General features: G+C 20.1%; 5 protein-coding genes across 23 annotated transcripts; 2 read left to right on the forward strand and 3 right to left on the reverse strand.

Moving 5' to 3' along the window:
* The first annotated feature begins 1,679 nt into the window (after positions 1–1,679).
* On the forward strand, positions 1,680–8,529 carry LOC100866680 (uncharacterized). Of its 8 annotated transcripts, none has more exons than XR_004224567.2 (14): positions 1,680–1,891; positions 2,713–2,887; positions 3,337–3,515; positions 3,681–3,790; positions 3,866–3,991; positions 4,052–4,217; positions 4,291–4,539; positions 4,617–4,760; positions 4,841–4,980; positions 5,068–5,199; positions 5,294–5,467; positions 5,746–5,978; positions 6,387–6,508; positions 7,671–7,786. XR_004224567.2 is itself a non-coding variant. In XM_086910981.1 (13 exons), exons 1-13 carry the CDS (start codon positions 1,828–1,830, stop codon positions 7,726–7,728), a joined length of 1,917 nt encoding a protein of 638 aa, XP_086767107.1. In that variant the 5' UTR covers positions 1,685–1,827; the 3' UTR covers positions 7,729–7,835. The 8 variants fall into 8 exon arrangements, 5 of the variants coding, with proteins under 5 accessions (XP_086767107.1, XP_086767109.1, XP_086767108.1 ...); XR_015292886.1 differs by having other exon boundaries at positions 1,685–1,891; positions 5,779–5,978; positions 7,671–7,794; XR_015292885.1 differs by lacking the exon at positions 6,387–6,508 and adding an exon at positions 7,947–8,529 and having other exon boundaries at positions 1,686–1,891; positions 7,671–7,782.
* Positions 8,530–8,644: 115 nt separating this feature from the next.
* Positions 8,645–10,035, reverse strand: SmB (small ribonucleoprotein particle protein SmB). Its single transcript, XM_012484808.3, has 3 exons — positions 9,780–10,035; positions 8,921–9,455; positions 8,645–8,821 (listed from the first exon to the last, which is right to left on the reverse strand). Exons 1-3 carry the CDS (start codon positions 9,780–9,782, stop codon positions 8,706–8,708), a joined length of 654 nt encoding a protein of 217 aa, XP_012340262.1. The 5' UTR covers positions 9,783–10,035; the 3' UTR covers positions 8,645–8,705.
* Positions 10,036–10,451: 416 nt separating this feature from the next.
* On the reverse strand, positions 10,452–12,271 carry LOC105735055 (uncharacterized). The gene is made up of 2 exons (XM_012484807.3): positions 11,080–12,271; positions 10,452–10,990 (listed from the first exon to the last, which is right to left on the reverse strand). Exons 1-2 carry the CDS (start codon positions 11,786–11,788, stop codon positions 10,581–10,583), a joined length of 1,119 nt encoding a protein of 372 aa, XP_012340261.2. The 5' UTR covers positions 11,789–12,271; the 3' UTR covers positions 10,452–10,580.
* Positions 12,272–12,296: 25 nt separating this feature from the next.
* Positions 12,297–13,363, forward strand: Cbp20 (cap binding protein 20). The gene is made up of 3 exons (XM_003692366.4): positions 12,297–12,520; positions 12,644–12,964; positions 13,055–13,363. Exons 1-3 carry the CDS (start codon positions 12,446–12,448, stop codon positions 13,157–13,159), a joined length of 501 nt encoding a protein of 166 aa, XP_003692414.1. The 5' UTR covers positions 12,297–12,445; the 3' UTR covers positions 13,160–13,363.
* Positions 13,341–20,781, reverse strand: LOC100866799 (ras-like GTP-binding protein RhoL). Of its 12 annotated transcripts, none has more exons than XM_086910992.1 (8): positions 20,336–20,378; positions 20,151–20,251; positions 16,247–16,488; positions 15,925–16,085; positions 14,932–15,061; positions 14,644–14,758; positions 14,428–14,545; positions 13,341–13,986 (listed from the first exon to the last, which is right to left on the reverse strand). In XM_086910992.1, exons 5-8 carry the CDS (start codon positions 14,982–14,984, stop codon positions 13,787–13,789), a joined length of 486 nt encoding a protein of 161 aa, XP_086767118.1. In that variant the 5' UTR covers positions 14,985–15,061; positions 15,925–16,085; positions 16,247–16,488; positions 20,151–20,251; positions 20,336–20,378; the 3' UTR covers positions 13,341–13,786. The 12 variants fall into 12 exon arrangements, with proteins under 12 accessions (XP_086767118.1, XP_086767122.1, XP_086767112.1 ...); XM_086910996.1 differs by having other exon boundaries at positions 16,247–16,501; positions 20,336–20,374; XM_086910986.1 differs by lacking the exon at positions 15,925–16,085 and having other exon boundaries at positions 20,336–20,376.
* Positions 20,782–21,305: the final 524 nt, after the last annotated feature.

The following is a 21,305-nucleotide window of genomic DNA, read 5'->3' on the forward strand; positions in this document are numbered from 1 at the left end:
AAATAAAAAATATTTTACTAAATATCATAAAATAATTGTAATTCAAATAAAATTAATATATTTTATTTCTTTATTTATTTATCCATATATACTTTCAATACTGATATAAATTAAAATATATTATCTTTATATTTAATTTGAATTATATTTCATTTATATTTTTAGGAATTTTTTAAAGCTTAATAAAATTAATTTTATTACAAAATTAAATATATTGACCAAATAATTTTAATTATTTTATCATAAATTATATTATTTAATTTTGATATATTTATTTTTAAATAAATATATTAAAAAAAATAAATATCTTATAAATAAATATATTTTTTAATATTTAATAATACTGCATTAATTATAATTAGTTTAATAAAAATCATTTTTAAAACATATTTAAATTTCTTTTCAAATAATTAAATATATAATAATAAAGTGTTTCTATTACATTGAATGTATGATTAAGTATCTAAGACTTCGGGTTTTCATCTTATTCATAAAATCTACTTACATATATATATATATATATTTATATCATCATATATATATATATGTATTTCATATATTTCATATGAATTCATAATCATAAAATTTTACTTTATGAATTGATTTGCAAATCCTTCTATACAAATTCCAAAAACATTTTGACTTTATTAACATTGAAGTTGATTTATAAGTTCTAATGATAGATTTTTTAAAAAGTAATAAAAATTATTGTTTTTTTGAATAATATTTGTTTCGGTTATAAATAATATAGAAAAAAAAATAATTCGACAATTTTATATAAAACTATTAAATTAAAAAAGATATTATTGATAAAGAATTAATGTTTAATCAATGTAATCTCTTTAAAATATATCTATGCTATTTAATAAAATTACACAATAAATATTCAAATTTTTCAAACTTAGTAATATAATAAAGCTACAGATATCAATCAATCAATTCATTTATATTATTTGAATCAGTTTTTTTCAATTTGTTCACAATTTTAAATATGTATATATATAAAGATATAAGATATAGATATATATGCAAGTTATGGAATATATAAATATAAATATATTTCAAATTTTTTAAAATTTGAACTAAAATAGGATTTTTGAAATTAACATAAAATAAAGAATTTATCTTTTATATTTTCTCTCTTGTTTCTTATTTTTTTATTATACTTTATAAGATCTTTGAAAATTTCTGTGATCTTCAAGTATATATCAAATTCCTATGATTTTAGAAAACTGGTATATGAATTTCGACAAAATTATATCTGACATAAATTATATCTGATATAAATTCTTATAATTAAAAAATTTTTTAAAAATTTGTATAAAAGTTAAAAAAAATAGTAAAAAAATTATAGTATTTTAATATTTAAGTATATGATAAGCATATAATATCAAATCATTTAATTTTTTTTTTGTAAATGTATTTTATGGATATTTTTATTTAAAAAGAAATTTCTTTTTTTTGTTAATTGCCTATTATAATATAATTTAATATGATATAATATAATATAATATAATTTATAATAAAATAATTTGAATATAATTTAAAAAAATTCAATTTATTAATATTTATAATATTTTTCCTTTTTTTTTTAATTCTGCCATTTTAAGTTAATATACTTGTAATTCAAGTTAGCCAACACATTGCCAATACTACTACTATCGTATTACCAACACCACAACAAAAACCAGTTACAATAAAAAGAATTATACGGCAACTTCATCTACAACTTACCATACTGTCAACGAAACATCGAAAATGTGGGAAAAGTGTACAAATAGTTATCACATTTTATGGCGTGTATTATAACGATTAAATCATGCAATCATGTGGCCGATGAGATACGAAAACATGACTCGCGATGAATGTAGAAAATGTTTACGATGTTTAGGTAAGGTTATGTCTGGAATAATTGTTTTCTTGCTTCATTAATATTTAACGTTTTATAATAATATTATTATTATATATATAAAAATATATTCTAATTTTTAAATAAATATTAAATATTATAATAATTATATTTTATATAATTTAAACATATAAATAGAAATTGAAAGTACTGTATTTGATTATCATTATTTGTGAATGTATTAAAATTTATTAGTGTTGTATAAAAATGTATGTATTTTTTATTGAATATAACTAGGGTTTTATTCATTGTGTTTTTATTTTTAACAATACATTTATAACTATTCTATGCATGTTGTTATTCAAAACAATTCATTGTAATATAAAAACTAATTTTGCAATAAATTATGTTATATTAAGAAAATAAATAAATTTACATATATTTAAATATGCAACTTAAATAAAAACTATTTACCTTAATCTTTTTAGATAATTCTCTGTTAATATTGATGATATAATTAAATGTATGTATGTCGGAAATAATGTAATGATACATAATGTATAAATTTTTGTTATGATTAAATATTATTATAGATGAAAAATTAAATATTACATAATATATAACATTTGTTAAATTTAAATTGATTTAGTTTAATTAAAAGTTGTTAAATTAATTGAAAATATATTATTATATTAAAATTATATTAAAATTTTTTTATAGATTATTAACAATATATATATATATATGTATATATAATAACACGTTTTTTATTAAATTTTAGACTATTACATAATTTTAAATAATTATATATTAATATTATACATTTTTATTTATTAATTAAAATTAAAATTTTTATGATATAGAGTTAGAAGCTTATGGAAATATGGTGTCTGTCTTACGTGCTCAAGGTCCATTTACTAGTGAAAAACAAAAGTTGCTACAAGAACTTGCTAAAGTTTTACATATTTCTAATGAGCGACATCGTGCTGAAGTACGAAGAGCTGTTAATGATGAAAAATTAGCAACAATAGCTGAACAGTAAGTATTTGTTTATCATTTAATTTTTATTATATTAATTAAGATTTTTAAAATATCTTTAAATTACGGCAAATTTTCAGAATTAAATTTTTTGATTTTGTTTATTTTGAAACAATATATATTTTAGAAAATTTGAATGAATTCTTCAATAAATTTATTTAAGAATTATTTAATCATAATTACATAATTGGTATAATATTTTATTATTTTAAATAACATATACATAATAGCAATTTTAAAATAATTATATGAGATCTCATTATATGAAATATTACTGTTTAAACATATTAATTATTCTATTAAATATATAATTTTCTATTATTTTCTTAAGAATCTTTTTTAAAATAGCCATCTAAATTTGATTTATTTCATAGACAATGTATTAAATTTTTAAATTTTATATTTTATATTTGAGAACTATTTTTACTTTATGAACTATTGTTATATAGATTAAGTGGTCCAAATACTGGTACTGATTGGACTATTGAAGGTCGTCGTGCTATTCCACTTTTGCCAAGATTAAAGGCTCGATCTGCATTCACAACATTAGCAAATAGTTTATCCCTTGCAACAGTAGCAGCAAACAAAAGGAATCTTCCTCTTCACGAGAAAACAGAGGATGCAAAAGGTTTTAAGGAAAAATATTATCTATTTTGGTAAATGTGTGGTTTTAGTCTATGTAAAATAGTATATGGCTATAGAACTGTAAGTTAAGCAGATTTAATCAACTAGTATTTTTATGCATGATAATTATATCAGAAAGAATTCATTATTTTTATGTTTGTTTCTATAGATATTAGAAATGAATCTCCCTTGAAGATTAAAGTACAAGAAAACTCTTTTAATAATCATGAGATTGCATCTAATAAAGATAAGTTAAGTGATGAAAATGTTTTAACTGAGGTAATTTAAATTTTTATTTATAATATGAATAATGACAAAAATATTTTTAATTTTATTTTATGTATTATATCATAGGTTACTGAATCAGATAGGAATAAAGAAATTAATAATCAAAGCAATACTTCTGATGGCAGTGAAAAATATATTGTTTCTGAAAAACGTAAACCTTCTTCTCCTCTTTCACCAACACTTCCAAATAAGGTAAGTAAAGAATAAAAGTTAAACATAATTTTACATTTAATAATTTTATATTTGATGTAGGTTTTGGTAGTATCTTCAAGTTCAATAGGAGCAATTAATCATGGTACTACTGATAAAGGATCATTTGAAAATACTATTCATTTATCACGAATGCCTACAAATTCATTGCAGCATCAAAATGTCACTATAATACCATTAAATATTAATTGTGGAGAAAGTGATTCGGGTAATTATTTTTAATTATAAGTGATATATTTTTTCTAAAATAAAAATTTTTTAATTTAATAATGTTAATTCAGAATCTAAGGAATTAGCAGTGCAAGACAGTGAGAGTAATCATTCGATAATTTCATCTAGTAATTTTATGAATACAGTAATTCCAATAGGTACAACAAATATTACAAAAGCTAAAGGAAGAATTATTACAACACAAAACAAACTTAATACAAAAATTGGACCAGCAATTTTAGTGTCTGGCAATGTATCATGTGCATCTGGAAATAATTTTCAATCTGATATACAAGATACATCTATACAAGATAATTTAAGTAAGAATGAACTTCTTTTAGAATATACATATTATTCATTTGAATCTTACTTCTATTAATTTTGCATAATGTTGTAGGTCCTAAAACATCGTCCATATCTCATAATTTACAAAAAGCATCATGTTCAGAAAATTCAAATTCAATTACAAGCAACACAAAACGTATTGTGCCAGTAATACATTCTAATGTAAAATCTCCAATAACTAAAACTATTACTTCAAGTGAGTGTTGTTAATGTTCAATTATTATTCAGTTTGGAAATCATAATTATATAATTTACTTTTTTTGGAATTATTCTTAGATAATTCACATCGACTGATGACTGTTTGTCCTGTTACAACAGTTTCTAATGGACCAGGACCACCTCAAGCTAAGCAGATAACAACGTTAACTTGTAAAAAATTACCTACAACGCTCAATAATCAAAGCACTGCCAAGATGGTACAATTAAAAAAAAAATAATAATTATATGAATATTATTATAAAAATACTAAATTTAAATATAAAAATATATCTATAATGTTTTAGGGTGTTACATTAAATTCTAATAAAACTGTAAATATATCTCACCATCCTGATACAAAGTTAGGATCTAAGACAAATGTGATTGTTATACAAAAGGGTCAAACCAAAGGAGTAACTCTTTCTCAAGCAGGCAAGGTATGATAATTTATAATAATAATTTATAATAAAAATAATAATTATTGTGATTTATATTTTAAATATAATAATAATGTAACTTTATATATTGTAGGAAGTATTAGGAAAAGTAATAATGGGTGGAAAAAGTTTGTGTGTCACGAGTCAACATAACACCTCCATTAATGTAGTACCACGCCATGTTACGTTGAATAATGGAGATCAAGGTTTAACTGTATTATCCACAACAAACTCGTCTCATACAGAATCTATAACACCCAATATAAAGGTAATAGCTATATTTTTACAAACTTATAATAATTTATTAATATCTATATATTTTTTATATAAAAATAAATAATATTTTATAATGTTGTAGATCTTTCTAATTATAAGTTTATATTTAATTGTAAAATATAAAATTTAATAATTTGAAAAAATTAAATATTGAAAAATAATATCTATAATAAAATGTATAAAATAATGTATAATATAATATAATAAAAAGAAACAAAAATTGATATTTATCAATATTTATCAATAAATCAACAAATTTTATATTTTCAGTCTGGTAATACAATTATGTTCAATCTTCGGCAGGATGTTCTGGAAAAAAATAAGGCACTCTCTCATCTTCTTGAATCATCTAATGTTCTTACCTCTGAATCTAAGACTGTGATACAAAATACTAATGCTCTTCTTTCAAAAGAACCAAGTAACAGTGATTTACATGTACAGGATAAAGAGCTAGTTGTAAAAACCGATGCTGTAATTACTACTGTTAAAGATGAGACACACAGGTCAGTTTGAAATTATCGAAATGTAATACGAAATTGTTGTGTTAAAAAGCGCATGTAATACCATCAACTAACTTTATAATTACTTTAAAGATTTTTTGTAAATTGTTCATTGTAAATTAATAATATGTTTTATGTGCAAACTATTTTGCGAATTGAAATATACCCCAAAAAAATATATGCTTCTTGAATAGAATTAAACACTATTTACAAACTTCTTACAAATGAATAAAAATTGACGCATGCATAACAAATTAAAATTTTTTTATTAGTAATTTAAAAAAAGAAAAAAGAAGAAGGCAGATTATTATCTTACTTTATAAATTTAATTTTTTAAAAATTATTTTCTGAAATGTACTTCATATATTCTTATTGTTTATGCTGCGATTAATTCATATTTTTCTCTTTAAGGAAAGTAAAAATATGTATGCAAATATACATTTTTATTTAACGAATTATATATGGAGATCCTATGAAATATTCAAAAAATAAACAAATATTTTCAAATTCAAACTACAATGTAAATATATAAGGTAAATCGATGAAATCCTATTTGATGGTTTTCACGTTTTAGTATTATTTTTATTTTTTTATAACATCATAAAATGTCGTTTATATTTTTTTATCTAAATAATTTATTATATTCTTTAAATCATTTTCGACAAGTTTTGCATTTGATCCGAATAATATTTTTAATTTTCCATACTTATTAAATATATATTATGTATTTTAAAATAAATACTGGAACATAGAATTAGAATTACAATTATTAATTTTGAAATATTGAATAATTAAATTTATAAAATTATGTTAAAATTTATAATCATAATAATTTATTAAAAAATTCTTGCTATGTGCATTACTTAAAACAAATTTTAATAAAGAAAAACTAAATATGTTGTATATATTCCTGTGTATAAATCTTAAACAGATTTTAATTCTTTTAAAAAAAAATAAATTTCTTGTAATTTAATTAATTTATAAAATTAACATTTGTTTAATAAAAAGTATGGAAAAATGATTTATTTAAATATATTTATAATATATTTGATATGTGCCAAATTTATAAGTTATTGGCAATCACACATTTAATAAAAAAAATTTATCAATTATTATATTAACAATACTTTATTAAATCTATGAAGTATATCAAGATATTATAAAAAATTTTCAATTATACAGTTTTATTTAATGAAATATTATAATTTTATATTTTGTATAATGTAATTTCTTACTGACAATAATTTTAATATTCATATTATTTAAGTTTTTCTCAAATTTTGTATAAATATATTCATTAAGTCATGTTATACTATTTCATGTTTGAATTTACAAAGATAAATGAAAAAAAGAGAATGATCATAATTATGTAAATTATACTAATATATTAAATAACATTGAATACATCATTAAATTATATTATAACTTGTATATTTTTCTAAAAAAAGCTAATAATAGAAAATTTCATTTATAGTTAGTATTATATTATCTATTTTGCATTTTAAGGTAATTACTATGTACCTAATTAAGAACTAATTTTATATTTAATAACCTCTTTTCTTGAAGTTGTCTTAGATAATCAGATTTTAAAAAAAGTAATGTTTAATAAACGTGTATTAGTAATGTTTAATTAACGTAGAATTTCTTTTTTGCGTAATTACTAAAACTGATATTACATATTTTTTATTGTTGCAGCCAAATCGAGCACGCAACGAAATTTTGCACATATGATATACATATATACGTTAAATAGAAAAGTTTATGATTCTGACATTTGCTCACGCTTTGTATCATTAACATAATGCATGTAAGATATAAACAAAATCTTTAAAGATCTAAGTAGGATATTAAGTAAATCTTATATATTATATATATATATATATATATATATATATATATAAAATCATACTACTAATACTATAGTACTAAAAATCATAAATTTTAAGATGATTGTATTGATTCTGATTTTAGGTCTTTAGAAATGACTTAATGAATTTTATTAATAAAATATTTAGAAATGTAAATTTAAAATAATGATAAATATTGACATTTCTTTAAAATAAGAAAAATATTAATTTCGTTAAATATATAAATTAAAAAAAATGATAAATTTCTAAATCATAAATTATTTATATAAGTCATTAGAAAAACATAATGTTCATTTAATAGAATGTTCCTGTATATAACTTCAATGTTCAGCTATTCCACAATTAAATATAATTTATTCAAAATAAAAAATTTGTATTAATTTAAAAAATAAAAAACAAATCTTCATAAACTTTAAGAATTAAGAATTATAATATCTAATGAAAAAATTTAAATGTAAGCTTAATTTATGAATTGGAATTTTAATGGAATGGCTGAAATATATAATAAATATTTATATAAAAAAATCAACATTCACATATTTATTGTTCATAAATAATTATTACATAAAAATTAAATCTATTAATTAAAAAAATGTGCAATATTACATATTTCAATTTATTACAATTTATTACATATATGATTGTATTATTTTGATACTCCTATAAAAATAAGAACTATTTCCCAATTATATTTTTCATTGCTCCATTTCCTTTTCTTTTAATAAGAACTTAAGAATTATATGTATAATAACTGTATCTCTACTTATCTTATGTACTCATATCAAAATGTGAAAACAATAATAATATTATAAAAATGACCTTTATTATCATTAGTTACAACATTGTAATATATTAAAAGGTATTAATATGGACGAGGAGGTGGTCCACCACGCATCATACCTGGAGGTGGACCTCTCATTCCAGGTGGTCCCATTGGTGGACCTCCACGTCCCATAGGTGGCATTCCTGGCGGCATTCCTACAAACAATAAATTTTTAATTTTTTAAATATAGAAAAAAAATTTTTTTTTTAAAAATAATCCTTTAATAATTTAAACAAAATTCTATAAAATATTACCCATCATGCCTGGTGGTGGACCCATCATTCCAGGTGGAGGACCTCCAACTGGCATACGTGGAGGAGCACCAGGATGCATTTGTGGTGGTGCAGAAACTTGACCTCTACCTCCTGGAGTCATTATTTGTTGTGAAGGACCTCCAACACCTCTAACAGGACCTTGTAAACCAGCAGGTACTCCAGCAACATTAGCAGGCATACCACGTCCTGCAGCACGACCCATACCAGGTCCAGGTGCTGCACCAGGAATAGGTACTCTAGGTAATCCTTCTTCTGGAGGTGGAGGACCTTCTACAGTGAGAGAAACTATGTTTTCTCCTCTTAAGAGTACAAAGCCTAATACACGTTTATCTTCTCTTTCTGGTTGTTTTGTATTTTTTGGTTTAATTTTACGAAATTCTTCACAATCACCAAGTATAAGATTCATATGTTTATCAAAGGCTTTAAATGTGCCTATGAACGTCCTTGAATCTTGCAAAATAATTCTGACTCTATAATTGATATGTTGTAACATTTTATTGTTTTTACCAATCGTCTGAAAAGAAATGCATGTAATTAACATAATTTTAACAAAAATTGGTAAGTTTAAAAATATATAATAAATATTAATTCAATTCAAAATAAAATGAAAAATTTTGTTTTTAAAAGTAAAAAAAATTTTAAGAATTATATTTTTTCTTATATTGAAATTTTTATTATAATTATTAAAATATCAAAAAAAAATTAAAAAACAATATCAAAAATTTTTTATATAGTTTGTTCAACGCTCATTAAATTTAAATTTTAAATTCATGAGGTTATGATACCAATATTCACATTTGTATTTAAAAATATTTATATAGTATTATACTTCATTTACCATTTTAATTGATTTTATTAATACCAAAAGAAATTAAAAACAAATTATTATATTCTACTTATTTCATAAATAACTATCAGATAATACAGATCTCGAATAATTACACTAAATAAAATTGTTCGTCTAATAACATAGATTTCCTATACGAATTAATGGAATCAAGATAAACAAAACTGTTCACGTGATGCCACAATTCCAACTATTGGCTAGAACAATATGCTAGTGAATTATGAGTAGAAAATTTTTTTATTGTTTTTAATTGTTAAATCAAATTAATTGATTTAATTAATTTGAATGATTAAATAATTTAAATTTGAATTTAAATATATTTTGTTAATCATAAATATTAATTATATTTTATAAATAATTTAAATACAAGTAATTAACTATATATATAGTTAAAAATAACTAGCAAAGACTAAATTCTGGTTGGCTTACTAATTTAAAAATGTTGGATTCTTTTTATATTTTTTTATAGATTTTGATATGTAAAATTCAAAAATGTCAATTTTAAAATTCACTTGTTCAAAATTTATTTAAAGTAAAATTAAAAATTTTATATTTTTGAAATATTTTATAGATTTTTATAAATCATTTATAAAATAAAAACATTAGTACATATCAATTTAGATTAGAGAAAACGAAGAATTAGAATAGAAAATAGAAAATATGTTTTTATCTTCTTTTTTATTTCTTTATTTTGAAGCAAAAAAATAAAAATTTTTATGATAAAATAAACATACAAAATTAAAAATTTTTTGTTTGTTTATTACGAAACTAATTATGACTTAGTTGCATTTGTTAACTTATATTAAAATATTTACTTAATTTTTGAGAAGTTTTAGAAGAGTATGTTTTTGATTTATAATGCTTTAAAATGATATTCCATCTTAATATTATTTTTGATGTATCAGTTTTTGTAATATTTTCCAATAATGTTTTAGATTGATTTACTAGTGATTGATGATTCCACTGCAAATGATTATTAATTGACTTGTAATCTTCTGTATTCATTTGATTTGTGTTAATGATTGATTTCACAAAATTTGTAGAATTACAAGATATTTTATGAACAGATTGAATAATAGGTTTTTCAATAGAAGCACAATTATCTTGGAAATCATCCAATGTTATATATTTCATTTGATTTAAACAATAAATTCCTTTATCACCTTTTGAATTAATTTCAGAGCAATTTACATTTCTAGATTCTGAAACAATATCAAATTTATTATCAATTTTTTTAAAATTTTTAAAGTTATATGTAAAAATTATATGTATCATATAAAAAAATATAAACCTCTTTTCTTTAAAAATGGTTCTTGAACAAAAGTTTGTGATTTGAATGCCTGTTTCATTTGATGTTCATTATTTTTATTTAAAAATTCTTTGAGAGACATTTTTGTAGATAAAACACTTTTATTTTGCGATATATTTAAAGGATATGGATCTTTTGGTGGTCTTTCTTCTTCTTTCAAATTTGGATGGAGACTACTTAAGGTATTCATCAATTCAGTTATTCTAGTATGATAATTATCAGAGAATGTATGTTTTCTATTTCTTTCATTCAATAAAGCTCTATTTGTATCAGGATGTGAACATTTATTAGAAATATCCAGTGATATATTTTGATCAAATCTATCAGAATAATATAATAATGATTGAGTTTCAGATGCAGTTGAATACATAGTAGTTAATTTTGTTTGTGATTGTGGAGTTTCTTCATTGGAATTATTTCTAGTCTCAGAATTAATTTTATTTTCTAAGACATTTTTTGGCATTGAGAAAAGAACAAAAGGCACACGTTTTACGACGAGTTTTTCAACAATATAATCATATTCTTTAACATTATCATCCATGATGTCTTCTAAAGATTCTTTTTTACGGTTAATTTTAAAACAACTTAAAAATAATTGGCAACATTTAGTTTTGGTATTAGAACTGACTCTTGACGAATTAGAAATTGCAGTTTCGCATGAACTAACAGAAATTTTTAATTTACCACTCATTTTAAAAGTATAGAAATATTTTTAAAAATGTTCAAATATTTCAAAAATATATCTATTTATATGCAATATATAACATAATCAATTTTTGTAATTTAATTGAATTCAGAAAAATTTATAATTTAAAATTGTTCATTTCCGCAATTATTGGAAAACTGTAATAATGACATTTGCATCACAGATATTTTATTTGAAAGAAAGGTAACACTATATCATAATTTTTAAAAAAAATATTTAAATTTGTAAATTGACATGCATATTTTTATGTTTACATGATTACAAATTTTCAATTGAGATTTGATGCTGATAAAGTTTTAATTTATAATATTTTATTGAATATATTTATTTTCTTGAAATCTAAAGTTAATTTTGATTATCAAAATTGTTAATTTGTATTTTAGGTAAAAATGTGATTAATTATATTGAGAATTATTGATGATGAATAATCCTAATTGAATTTAAAATGTCAAATCGTATAATTTCAATATTTGTTTACTTTCTTTATGGATAGATGGCAGTTTTGATGTTTCGAGAATATATATTTTTTTATGCGTTCAATAATGTTTACAAGTGTTATTAAATAAAGTCGAATGCTTAGAATTATAAGAAAAAATTGAAGAAGGTGATAAAATCGCTAGAAGATTTGTTAAAATATTTAAAATGGCAACAATAAAGTTAAATCCATCAAATTCACCTTCTGTTGAATTAAGTTCGTATCGCGATCAACATTTTAAGGTTAGATTCAATTTTTAAACTATAAATTTTTTCTTAATATTTTAAAGAAATGTTTATATTTATTCTATTATATAATAATAATAAATCATGTAATAATATTATATTCTTTCATAATAATTACAGGGTTCAAGAGCTGAACAAGATAGACTATTAAGAAATTCTACAACTTTATATGTTGGAAATTTATCATTTTATACTACAGAAGAACAAATATATGAATTATTTTCAAAGTGCGGTGATATTAGAAGAATTATTATGGGACTGGACAAATATAAAAAAACACCATGTGGTTTTTGTTTTGTTGAATATTATCAAAGAGTTGATGCAGAAAATTGCATGAGATATATTAATGGAACACGTTTAGATGATAGAATAATTAGAACTGATTGGGATGCTGGTTTTATTGAAGGCAGACAATATGGAAGAGGAAAAACTGGAGGACAAGTATATAATTTAATATAATAATTTGTATTACATTTTATTTTATATTACACTATATATTTTATTAATATTATACAAAACAAATTATTACAGGTAAGAGATGAATATAGATCAGATTTTGATAGTGGGAGAGGAGGTTATGGTAAAATAATACAACAAAAAGTAACTCCTCTTTCGGATGGAGCTTTTGGACGTTAAAATTTTATGAATGTGACTATTTCTCAACATAAAATTTTTTATGTATAAGAGAATTATAATAGTGTCTAACTGCATTTAATGATAAATAATATGATATTTAAAGTAAATAATTATAACAGCTGTATATAGTAAATAAGGATAAATATGAAATATAAGTAAAAATTATTTATAAATGACTATATATAATAAATGCTGGCAATTTTATTTTTACTTCAATTCATTTCTATTACAAAATAAAAAGAATATTTTAATAAGAAATATTATATAAATATATCATAAAAAATTATTTTTTATTTCATTTAAAAAATTTTGTTAAATAAATAATATCTAAAAAATAAATTCTTATTTATTAACAATATTCTATTTTATTGTTGTATAATAAACATTATTCTACTTTAATTAATTATATAATAAACATTAAAATATTTATGTAAAATATTTACACTTTTCGAAATTTATTAATTATTATTATCATCAATTATTTCTAAAAATTTTTAATATTAAAAAATATAGAAAAATTGTCTTTAAAAATATATTTTTTGTGGAATGATATGTTTTTTGAAATTAAAATTATTATATAATCAATATTTTTTAATAATTAATTATAAATACTTTATAATTTAATTTTTAAAATGAACAACAAAGTTTACTAGATGGTTTTTTCAATACTGCCCGAATTGCTTCATTGAAAACTTCTTCTAAGTTTTCCCGTTTCAAAGCAGAACATTCTACATATTTATAAGCTTTTATTTTCTTTTTCATTTTTTTGCATTCCTTAAAGGTAATTGTATCAACATTTTCTGCATTTCTAAGATCTCCTTTAGTACCTATGCATATAAATATAAAATATAAAAATAATTAAAAAATTTATATCTATTAATATTAATTTTCTAATATTACAAATTTAAAATAATAGGAAATTTTATATAAATATAATTATTCGATATGTTTAATACTAAGGAGAAATTCAGATATTGAAATGAAATAAGTTATATTAAAATATTAATAATTAAAAAAAAGAATATTTTTATTAAATTCTAGTATTTTGATCTTAATTTTTTTATTTTTAATGAAATTTATTTTTATTTATTATGTATTAAATAATAATAACTACTACTATTATTAGTAATAATAATTTAATATTATGTTTAATTAAAATCTTATGAAAAAATATAAAATAATGTGATTTACTTCATATAATTTATTTTTTTATTTTTATTATTTAATTTATAACCAAATTAATAATTATTTGTTTGGACTTAACTTACCAATTAAAACTATAGGTGTATTTGGACAGTGATGTTTAATTTCTGGATACCATTTATTTGCAATATTTTCGTAAGAAGTGCGAGAATTCACTGAAAAGCAGATCAAGAAGCAATCAGTCTGAAAATTAAATGATAAATTGTTATAATTTACATGTTAATTAAAAAATTAAAAATATAAATAAAATGAAATAAATAAATAATTAGTTAAAAACTCACATTTGGATAAGATAAAGGCCTAATTCGCTCATAATCTTCTTGGCCAGCAGTATCCCATAAAGTCATATCAAATTCTTGTCCGTCTACATGTATTGTTCCTGCATAGTTATCAAAACTAAAAACAGATATAAATATCATTTTCTGTTTTAAAATAAATATGAAATCAATAAATAATAAAAAATTTTTCATTTTCACAATTATAAATTTTTGTTTATTTCGTATTATAAATTATAATTTAATAAAAAATAAAATTTATCATTTTTATATTTATAAATTAAATTTACTTACACAGTAGGTACATATTCCGAAGGAAATTCATTTGTTGTATATGTAATAAGCATACATGTTTTGCCGACAGTTCCATCACCGATTGTTGTGACTTTTATTGGTCTATGTTTGGAGATCGTATTTTTATTTTCTGAAAAAAAGAAAAAAGAAATTCATTTATGTTATATAAAATAATAATTGGTATTTAATTTTAATTTTAATAAATTTTTATTTTATTTTGTTCAATTGTTATTCGCTTTTAAAATATGCATTTAATTAAATATAATAAAAAAAATTATTTAACTTTTATTTATTTGTGATAAAATGAAATGAATTTTTAAAATAATAGAGATATCAGAAAAACATTAAAAAGAGAAAAAATTATGAGTTTGATAGTTTTATTAAAAAAGTAACCAACACATCTGACGAGCGTATATCAAGGCTATCCTTGTCATTGTTTGTTGTATAGCATATTGATTCAGATTGAAAGATATTATGTTTATTATTTTATTATAATAACTAAATTAATGCTATAGTTAAATATTAATTTATTATAATTAAAATTTATAATAATAAAAAATTAAATGGTTCTTTTATATAGAACAAAAATTATATTTTTTTATTTATTTATATTATATTAAAAATTGTCAGAATTTATATTGTTTATCAAAATTATAAATAATTTTATAAAATATGATAAATTTTTAAATTTATTAATTCAATGTCGCAGAAATTTTTATTATAAAATTAACATACAATTTTAAGTAAAATCTTTTTGTAAATGATAAGTAAATGCAAAACATACATACATACACATACATATATATATATATACATATACATATACATATATATATAACTAAAATAATATAATAATATTAAAATTGATAAAATTTATTTTTTTATATATTTTTATATCTTCTACATGCATGATTTTTATACTATTTTATATATGTATATATATTGCTTGAATCACATATGTATGCTGTGTTCGTGCGTTTTCAAAGTGCATGCCTTTGCCACTGTATATCTTGAATCATCAATGTCATTTCTTTTCTTTCCATTCTATATACTCCCGCTATAACTCCTTTTAGCTCTTATACGTTATTTAACCCTGCTTTTCTTCATTACTCTTTCTTTTGTTCATCATATTAATATATATTTATTTTTTCAGTCTATTTTCAAAAAAAATAAATTAATCTTTATATGTAATATTTTATGACAATTCTTCGTAACTTTTTATTCTTTTCTTTTTAAACAAATTTATTGAATTAAATTAAACAATTCTAAAATAAAATTTTTTTACATTTAAATTAATTCTTCGTTTACTATTTACCTTTATTGTTACTGCACATTGCGCGCACGAATAAAATCCAATAATTACGAGTCCACTATTGTTCTTAGCCTTCCGTTCAATTTGGCGGCGGTTTTTATCAACAGTCGGTGTTAGTATTTATCTTTTGTCATCCGGCCAATTTCATTATCCGTTACATTATTTAATTGTAGAAAAATGAGAAAGAAATTGATAGTTCTGTGATAATTTATATCAATACGACTCAATGATATGCATACGTTGATCTGAAACGTAAAACTTTTTAAAAGAAAATTAATAACGTTTAATTGCATAATTGCAATTAAACGTCACAAATGATTATTAAATGCTAATAAAATAGAAAATTGTTATATTTCATATATTAATTTTGAAAAATGAAAAATAAAAATACATTGATTTTGATATTTTTATAATTGAGAATATAATTTATAAAAAGATATGTCGATTATATAAAAAAAAATTTATATAAAATTTAGAATAAAATTAATTATATTAATAATTTTAAAATAAAATTTTTTATTATTTAATAATATATAAATGAAAAAGTTTTTTAATTAATATTAAATAAATTATTACAAAGCATTTGAATAATTATAGAGCTAAAAAAAATAAAAAATTTTTTAAGATCATAATATATTGTGTGTTACAGTAACACAACATTTCGAAGCAATTTTAATCAACATTCATATCAATGCGGTTAAAATGGAAACCACAAAATATTTTCCGTCTGATTCACTGGAACACATTACGGTTAATATTTGTTTAATTGAAACGATGGAATTATATTTCCTAATTTATGAAATTATTCAATCATATAAAACTGAGATCATCATCTACTTTGTTGTCAGTGATATTATTACTTTTTTAGAAAAAATGAAAAAAATCATGAAGTTTCATATAAAAATTTATTTTTTATATTAAATAAAAAATTAAAATGTAATCTATAATAATTAGAAATATTACAGTTTATCAGATCATAATTATTATAAAAAAATATTATTTAAAGAAATTGCATGATAAGTTGTAAAATAAAAATTAATAAATATTTCTAATATTAGTTAAATTTTTATGGAAAATTAAAATTAATAATAAAATAATACTATTAAATAAGTTATATAATCTCATATAATATTTATTTGGGAGGAACGAATTATTTTAAATTATTATTTAATTTATAAATAATAAAAATGATAATCTACACTGGGGATTGACTTTGCAATAACTATGTAAGGGAAGAACAGGTCGATGATACGCGAAATATGAGAAAATTACAGTCAGACAAAAAGGTGGGTAGTACGCGTAGGTAGATTGAGGGTGTGCCTTCAACACACGACACATCAAATAATTCTAACCACGCCCTTCCTTCCGCATTCCATTTTTCTATTAATTTTGGAAACCGAATCCTTAAATAAATAAAAATTTAAAAATAAAACACATACATCATATGTTTTCCGTTTAAATTCCATTTAAAGGGAAAAAGTAAATTAATTTTTTTTAATTACTCAAGCTTATATATTTTGAGGTATGATTTGATGTATGTAATACATAATATATTAATATTTATATTTAATATAAATACATATTTAATTTAATTTATGCATCTAGAAAAAATAAAATATAATTTATGAAAAAAATAATTTAAATATTGATATTTAATTCATATTTTATTATTCTATTATAAATAGTAAATTGTATATAAATTGTATACTGTATTTTGAATGATGAAAAAAAAACTGATTTAATTTTAATTTGTTTTATATAATTTCAATAAAATGAAAATAGAAATTTAAATAAATAAAATAATTTAATATAATAAATTTTTAAATCTTATATTTTTTAATTTTATAAATTTTATAAAATATATAGAATTTTTTTCAGAAAACGAAAAAAATTCAGAAATATGAACAAAATATTGTTTCTGAATTTTGATAATAAAATACAATTTTTTATTTATATATATTCTTATTAATTATTTTTTTACGTATACAATTTTACCTATAAATTATTTTCCTTAATATTATTCTTACATTCAAAATTTATAAGAATATTTATTAATTGATTTATCAATATTTCTAAAATCGATTAAAATATCGATCAATCATACAGTTACAAAATTGTTATTTATAAATAAATAAATTAAATTAATGATAAAAAATAATAATTAAAATGTTTATTTCTGTTACAAAATGTTATCCCGCTCTGGCTCAAAGATTCAATTATTTACCTTTCTCCTTCGCAATGAGGTAAGACTTTTATGTAAATAGGTTAGAGACTCGCAAATAAAGTAGCGATGACATAATCTAACTGTTCGTGAATCTGTGTGTTTGTGTTAAGCTTTCAAAGGCGCGTAATTAAAAACTACAGTACATCGTTTTTTATGACACGATTGTCTTATGTAAAAAAATGCATTTTAACAATGACATACATTGAAAATTTATCTTTACAATATATATATGTATACGTATCTCGATCAAAAATAAATTTTTTTTATGAATATTTTTAATCATTATATAGCATTTTTTTTCATAAGTGAACTTAAAATTTTATGAATTTAAAAACGAAATGTTATATATAATCTCTAATTATAATAATATATAACAAATAAAAAATTTAATAAGAAAACATATAATTTTTAAAAATTATTAGCATAGAATTAATTTTAATGTTTATTTTTATTATTTTTCGGAACTTTAAGTTTAAATATTAGTTAAATTTAGTTTAAATATTAATATTATTTAATATTAATTATGATAAGTTATTAAAAAAATATTATAATAAAGTTTGACAAGAATTTAATTCTTACTTTTCTCTTGCAATAAAATGAAATAATGCCAGTTCCTGCTAGATTATCAATGCTCATCCTGTTTCATACTAGCATGAATTCACATGGCTCGTGCCATAAATTAATCGCATTCATAGTATTTTCTATTAATTACTCATAACTATTTGATAAAATTTTCGAATGCGAAATATATACAAAAATCATTTTATTTTTATTAAAAAATATTCTATTTAAATTATTTTACACTTAATGCAATTCTTATAATTATAAGTTTAAAACAACAATGATAAAGTCTTTGATTTCCCGTATTGATAAAGATTGTGATAACGTTATCAAACCATGATCCTTATCATTAAATATTTCGATGAAATTCCATTAATTATATCAAATTTAGTATAACTAAAATACAATGATCATAATATATAAACTATTAAAAAATAAAAATATTTAATTATTTATAGTACAATTCATTTACAATTTAATGCAATTTAAAATGCAATTTGATAATATAGAGCGAGCCATAACTTTAATGTTTATGATTTATGATTTTTTTACTATAAAAAAATAATTTCTCTGGTCGATATAAATGGAAACAATTTTTTCAAGTGTAATTTTCTTCTTCTGTGATTTAATATAATTAAAAAAATTAATTAATTTTTTGTTTGAATTTGCATATGTAACATATTTCGTCATATAATATATTATTGCTATTAGATTCACATTGCTCTTTAGATTCTTTTCTAATTTCAAGATAAATTGTTATTTTTACGTAATTTAACAAGTAAAAGCTGAGAGAAACGAAAAAAATCATAAAAGCGAATTATAACAAAATGTAACATAATTTCCAACTGACTGCACGCATATTTATAAAATTATATTATATTTTAAATATGTATATTAAAATCAAACTTTTTTCGAAAATTTTACAAAATAATAATTTTTCAAATTTTTCTAACGAATCTTCTTTTTTAATTTGAAACATAATTTTTTTCAATCTATTATTTAATTTCAATCTATTCTCTCATTCTAATGAAAAAAAAATATATATATATATATATATATATATATATATATATATAATATACTATAAAAAAAATAGTATTAAAAGCAATATTAATGACTCACCTAAAGAATCAGAAAGATTTTGATGAAAAATAATATAATTGGTCAACATTAAGATTCCGTCTAGGAATAAAATAATTTCCTTTTCGTTGTATAATTTTAAACTGTCGAATCAATTGAAGAAATTTCCTTATAAATTATAAGCAACGAAAAGCTGCGTGAACGCAGTTCGCGCGACGACTACTTACCGACTACGAAACATCACCGACGCGTTTTACGAGTAAACTGAAACGTCGTCAATTACGCTATATGCCTTGTCTCGATAGATAGGAACATACGTTACTGAACGATGAGTCTCTAGTTTGATTTTTTAACGATATTGAATTATATTAATATTTTATTAAATAAATTTAATAACAGTTCATTATCACATTTATTCTTTTATAAAAATAATTATTAAAATTATTAATAAATTAATTATAATGATCAATTAATATAATTATTTATATAATTTATATTATTGCATTAATTTTACATTCTCACGTAAAAATAAAAAAAATATCCTATGTAAGTATTGTACTTTTGATTTTTAATAAGTTAAAAAAGAAACATTTATTTATTGAAAAAAAAATATTTTTAACTTAATATTTTAACTTATTGATTGGAACGAAGTATAAAATATCGTGTTGAGAATGATCGTTTCATGGTGTACATAAATTAAAATTCTAAATTACACGTTTCCCATATTTAGAATGATGCATAGTTTTATATTCATAAATAGTATTCGTCTGATGACGCAGACGTTTTAATTAATGATCGCACAGCGAAACGTTATTCCGATTGTTTGACAAGTTTGGTACAATGCCGTGATTTACATCGTTCCAATAGTTATATCTTTCGAACATAAACAAAGATGCAATTTTATTAGTGACTAATTTTAATTTTTGTAAAATAAATAAATTATTTGAACAAATATAATACATTAGATTAAGAAACTAGCATTAATTAAGAAAATTATTTAAATAAATATAATACATTAATAATATTAAAAAAAAAATTAAATTAAAATAATTAAGAATCAATTTATATGTGTATATACATAAAATATATTTTAAAAAATATTTGTAACAATTCTCATATCATAATGAAGATAAATATTTCAATTTAAATACTTACATTTATCTATAAATATAATATGTGTAATTTCATGTTTTCTCA

Source organism: Apis florea, unplaced genomic scaffold (assembly GCF_048593485.1).
Source record: "Apis florea isolate Af1SG1 unplaced genomic scaffold, ASM4859348v1 contig_3203_pilon, whole genome shotgun sequence".
NCBI classification, from domain to species: domain Eukaryota; kingdom Metazoa; phylum Arthropoda; class Insecta; order Hymenoptera; family Apidae; genus Apis; species Apis florea.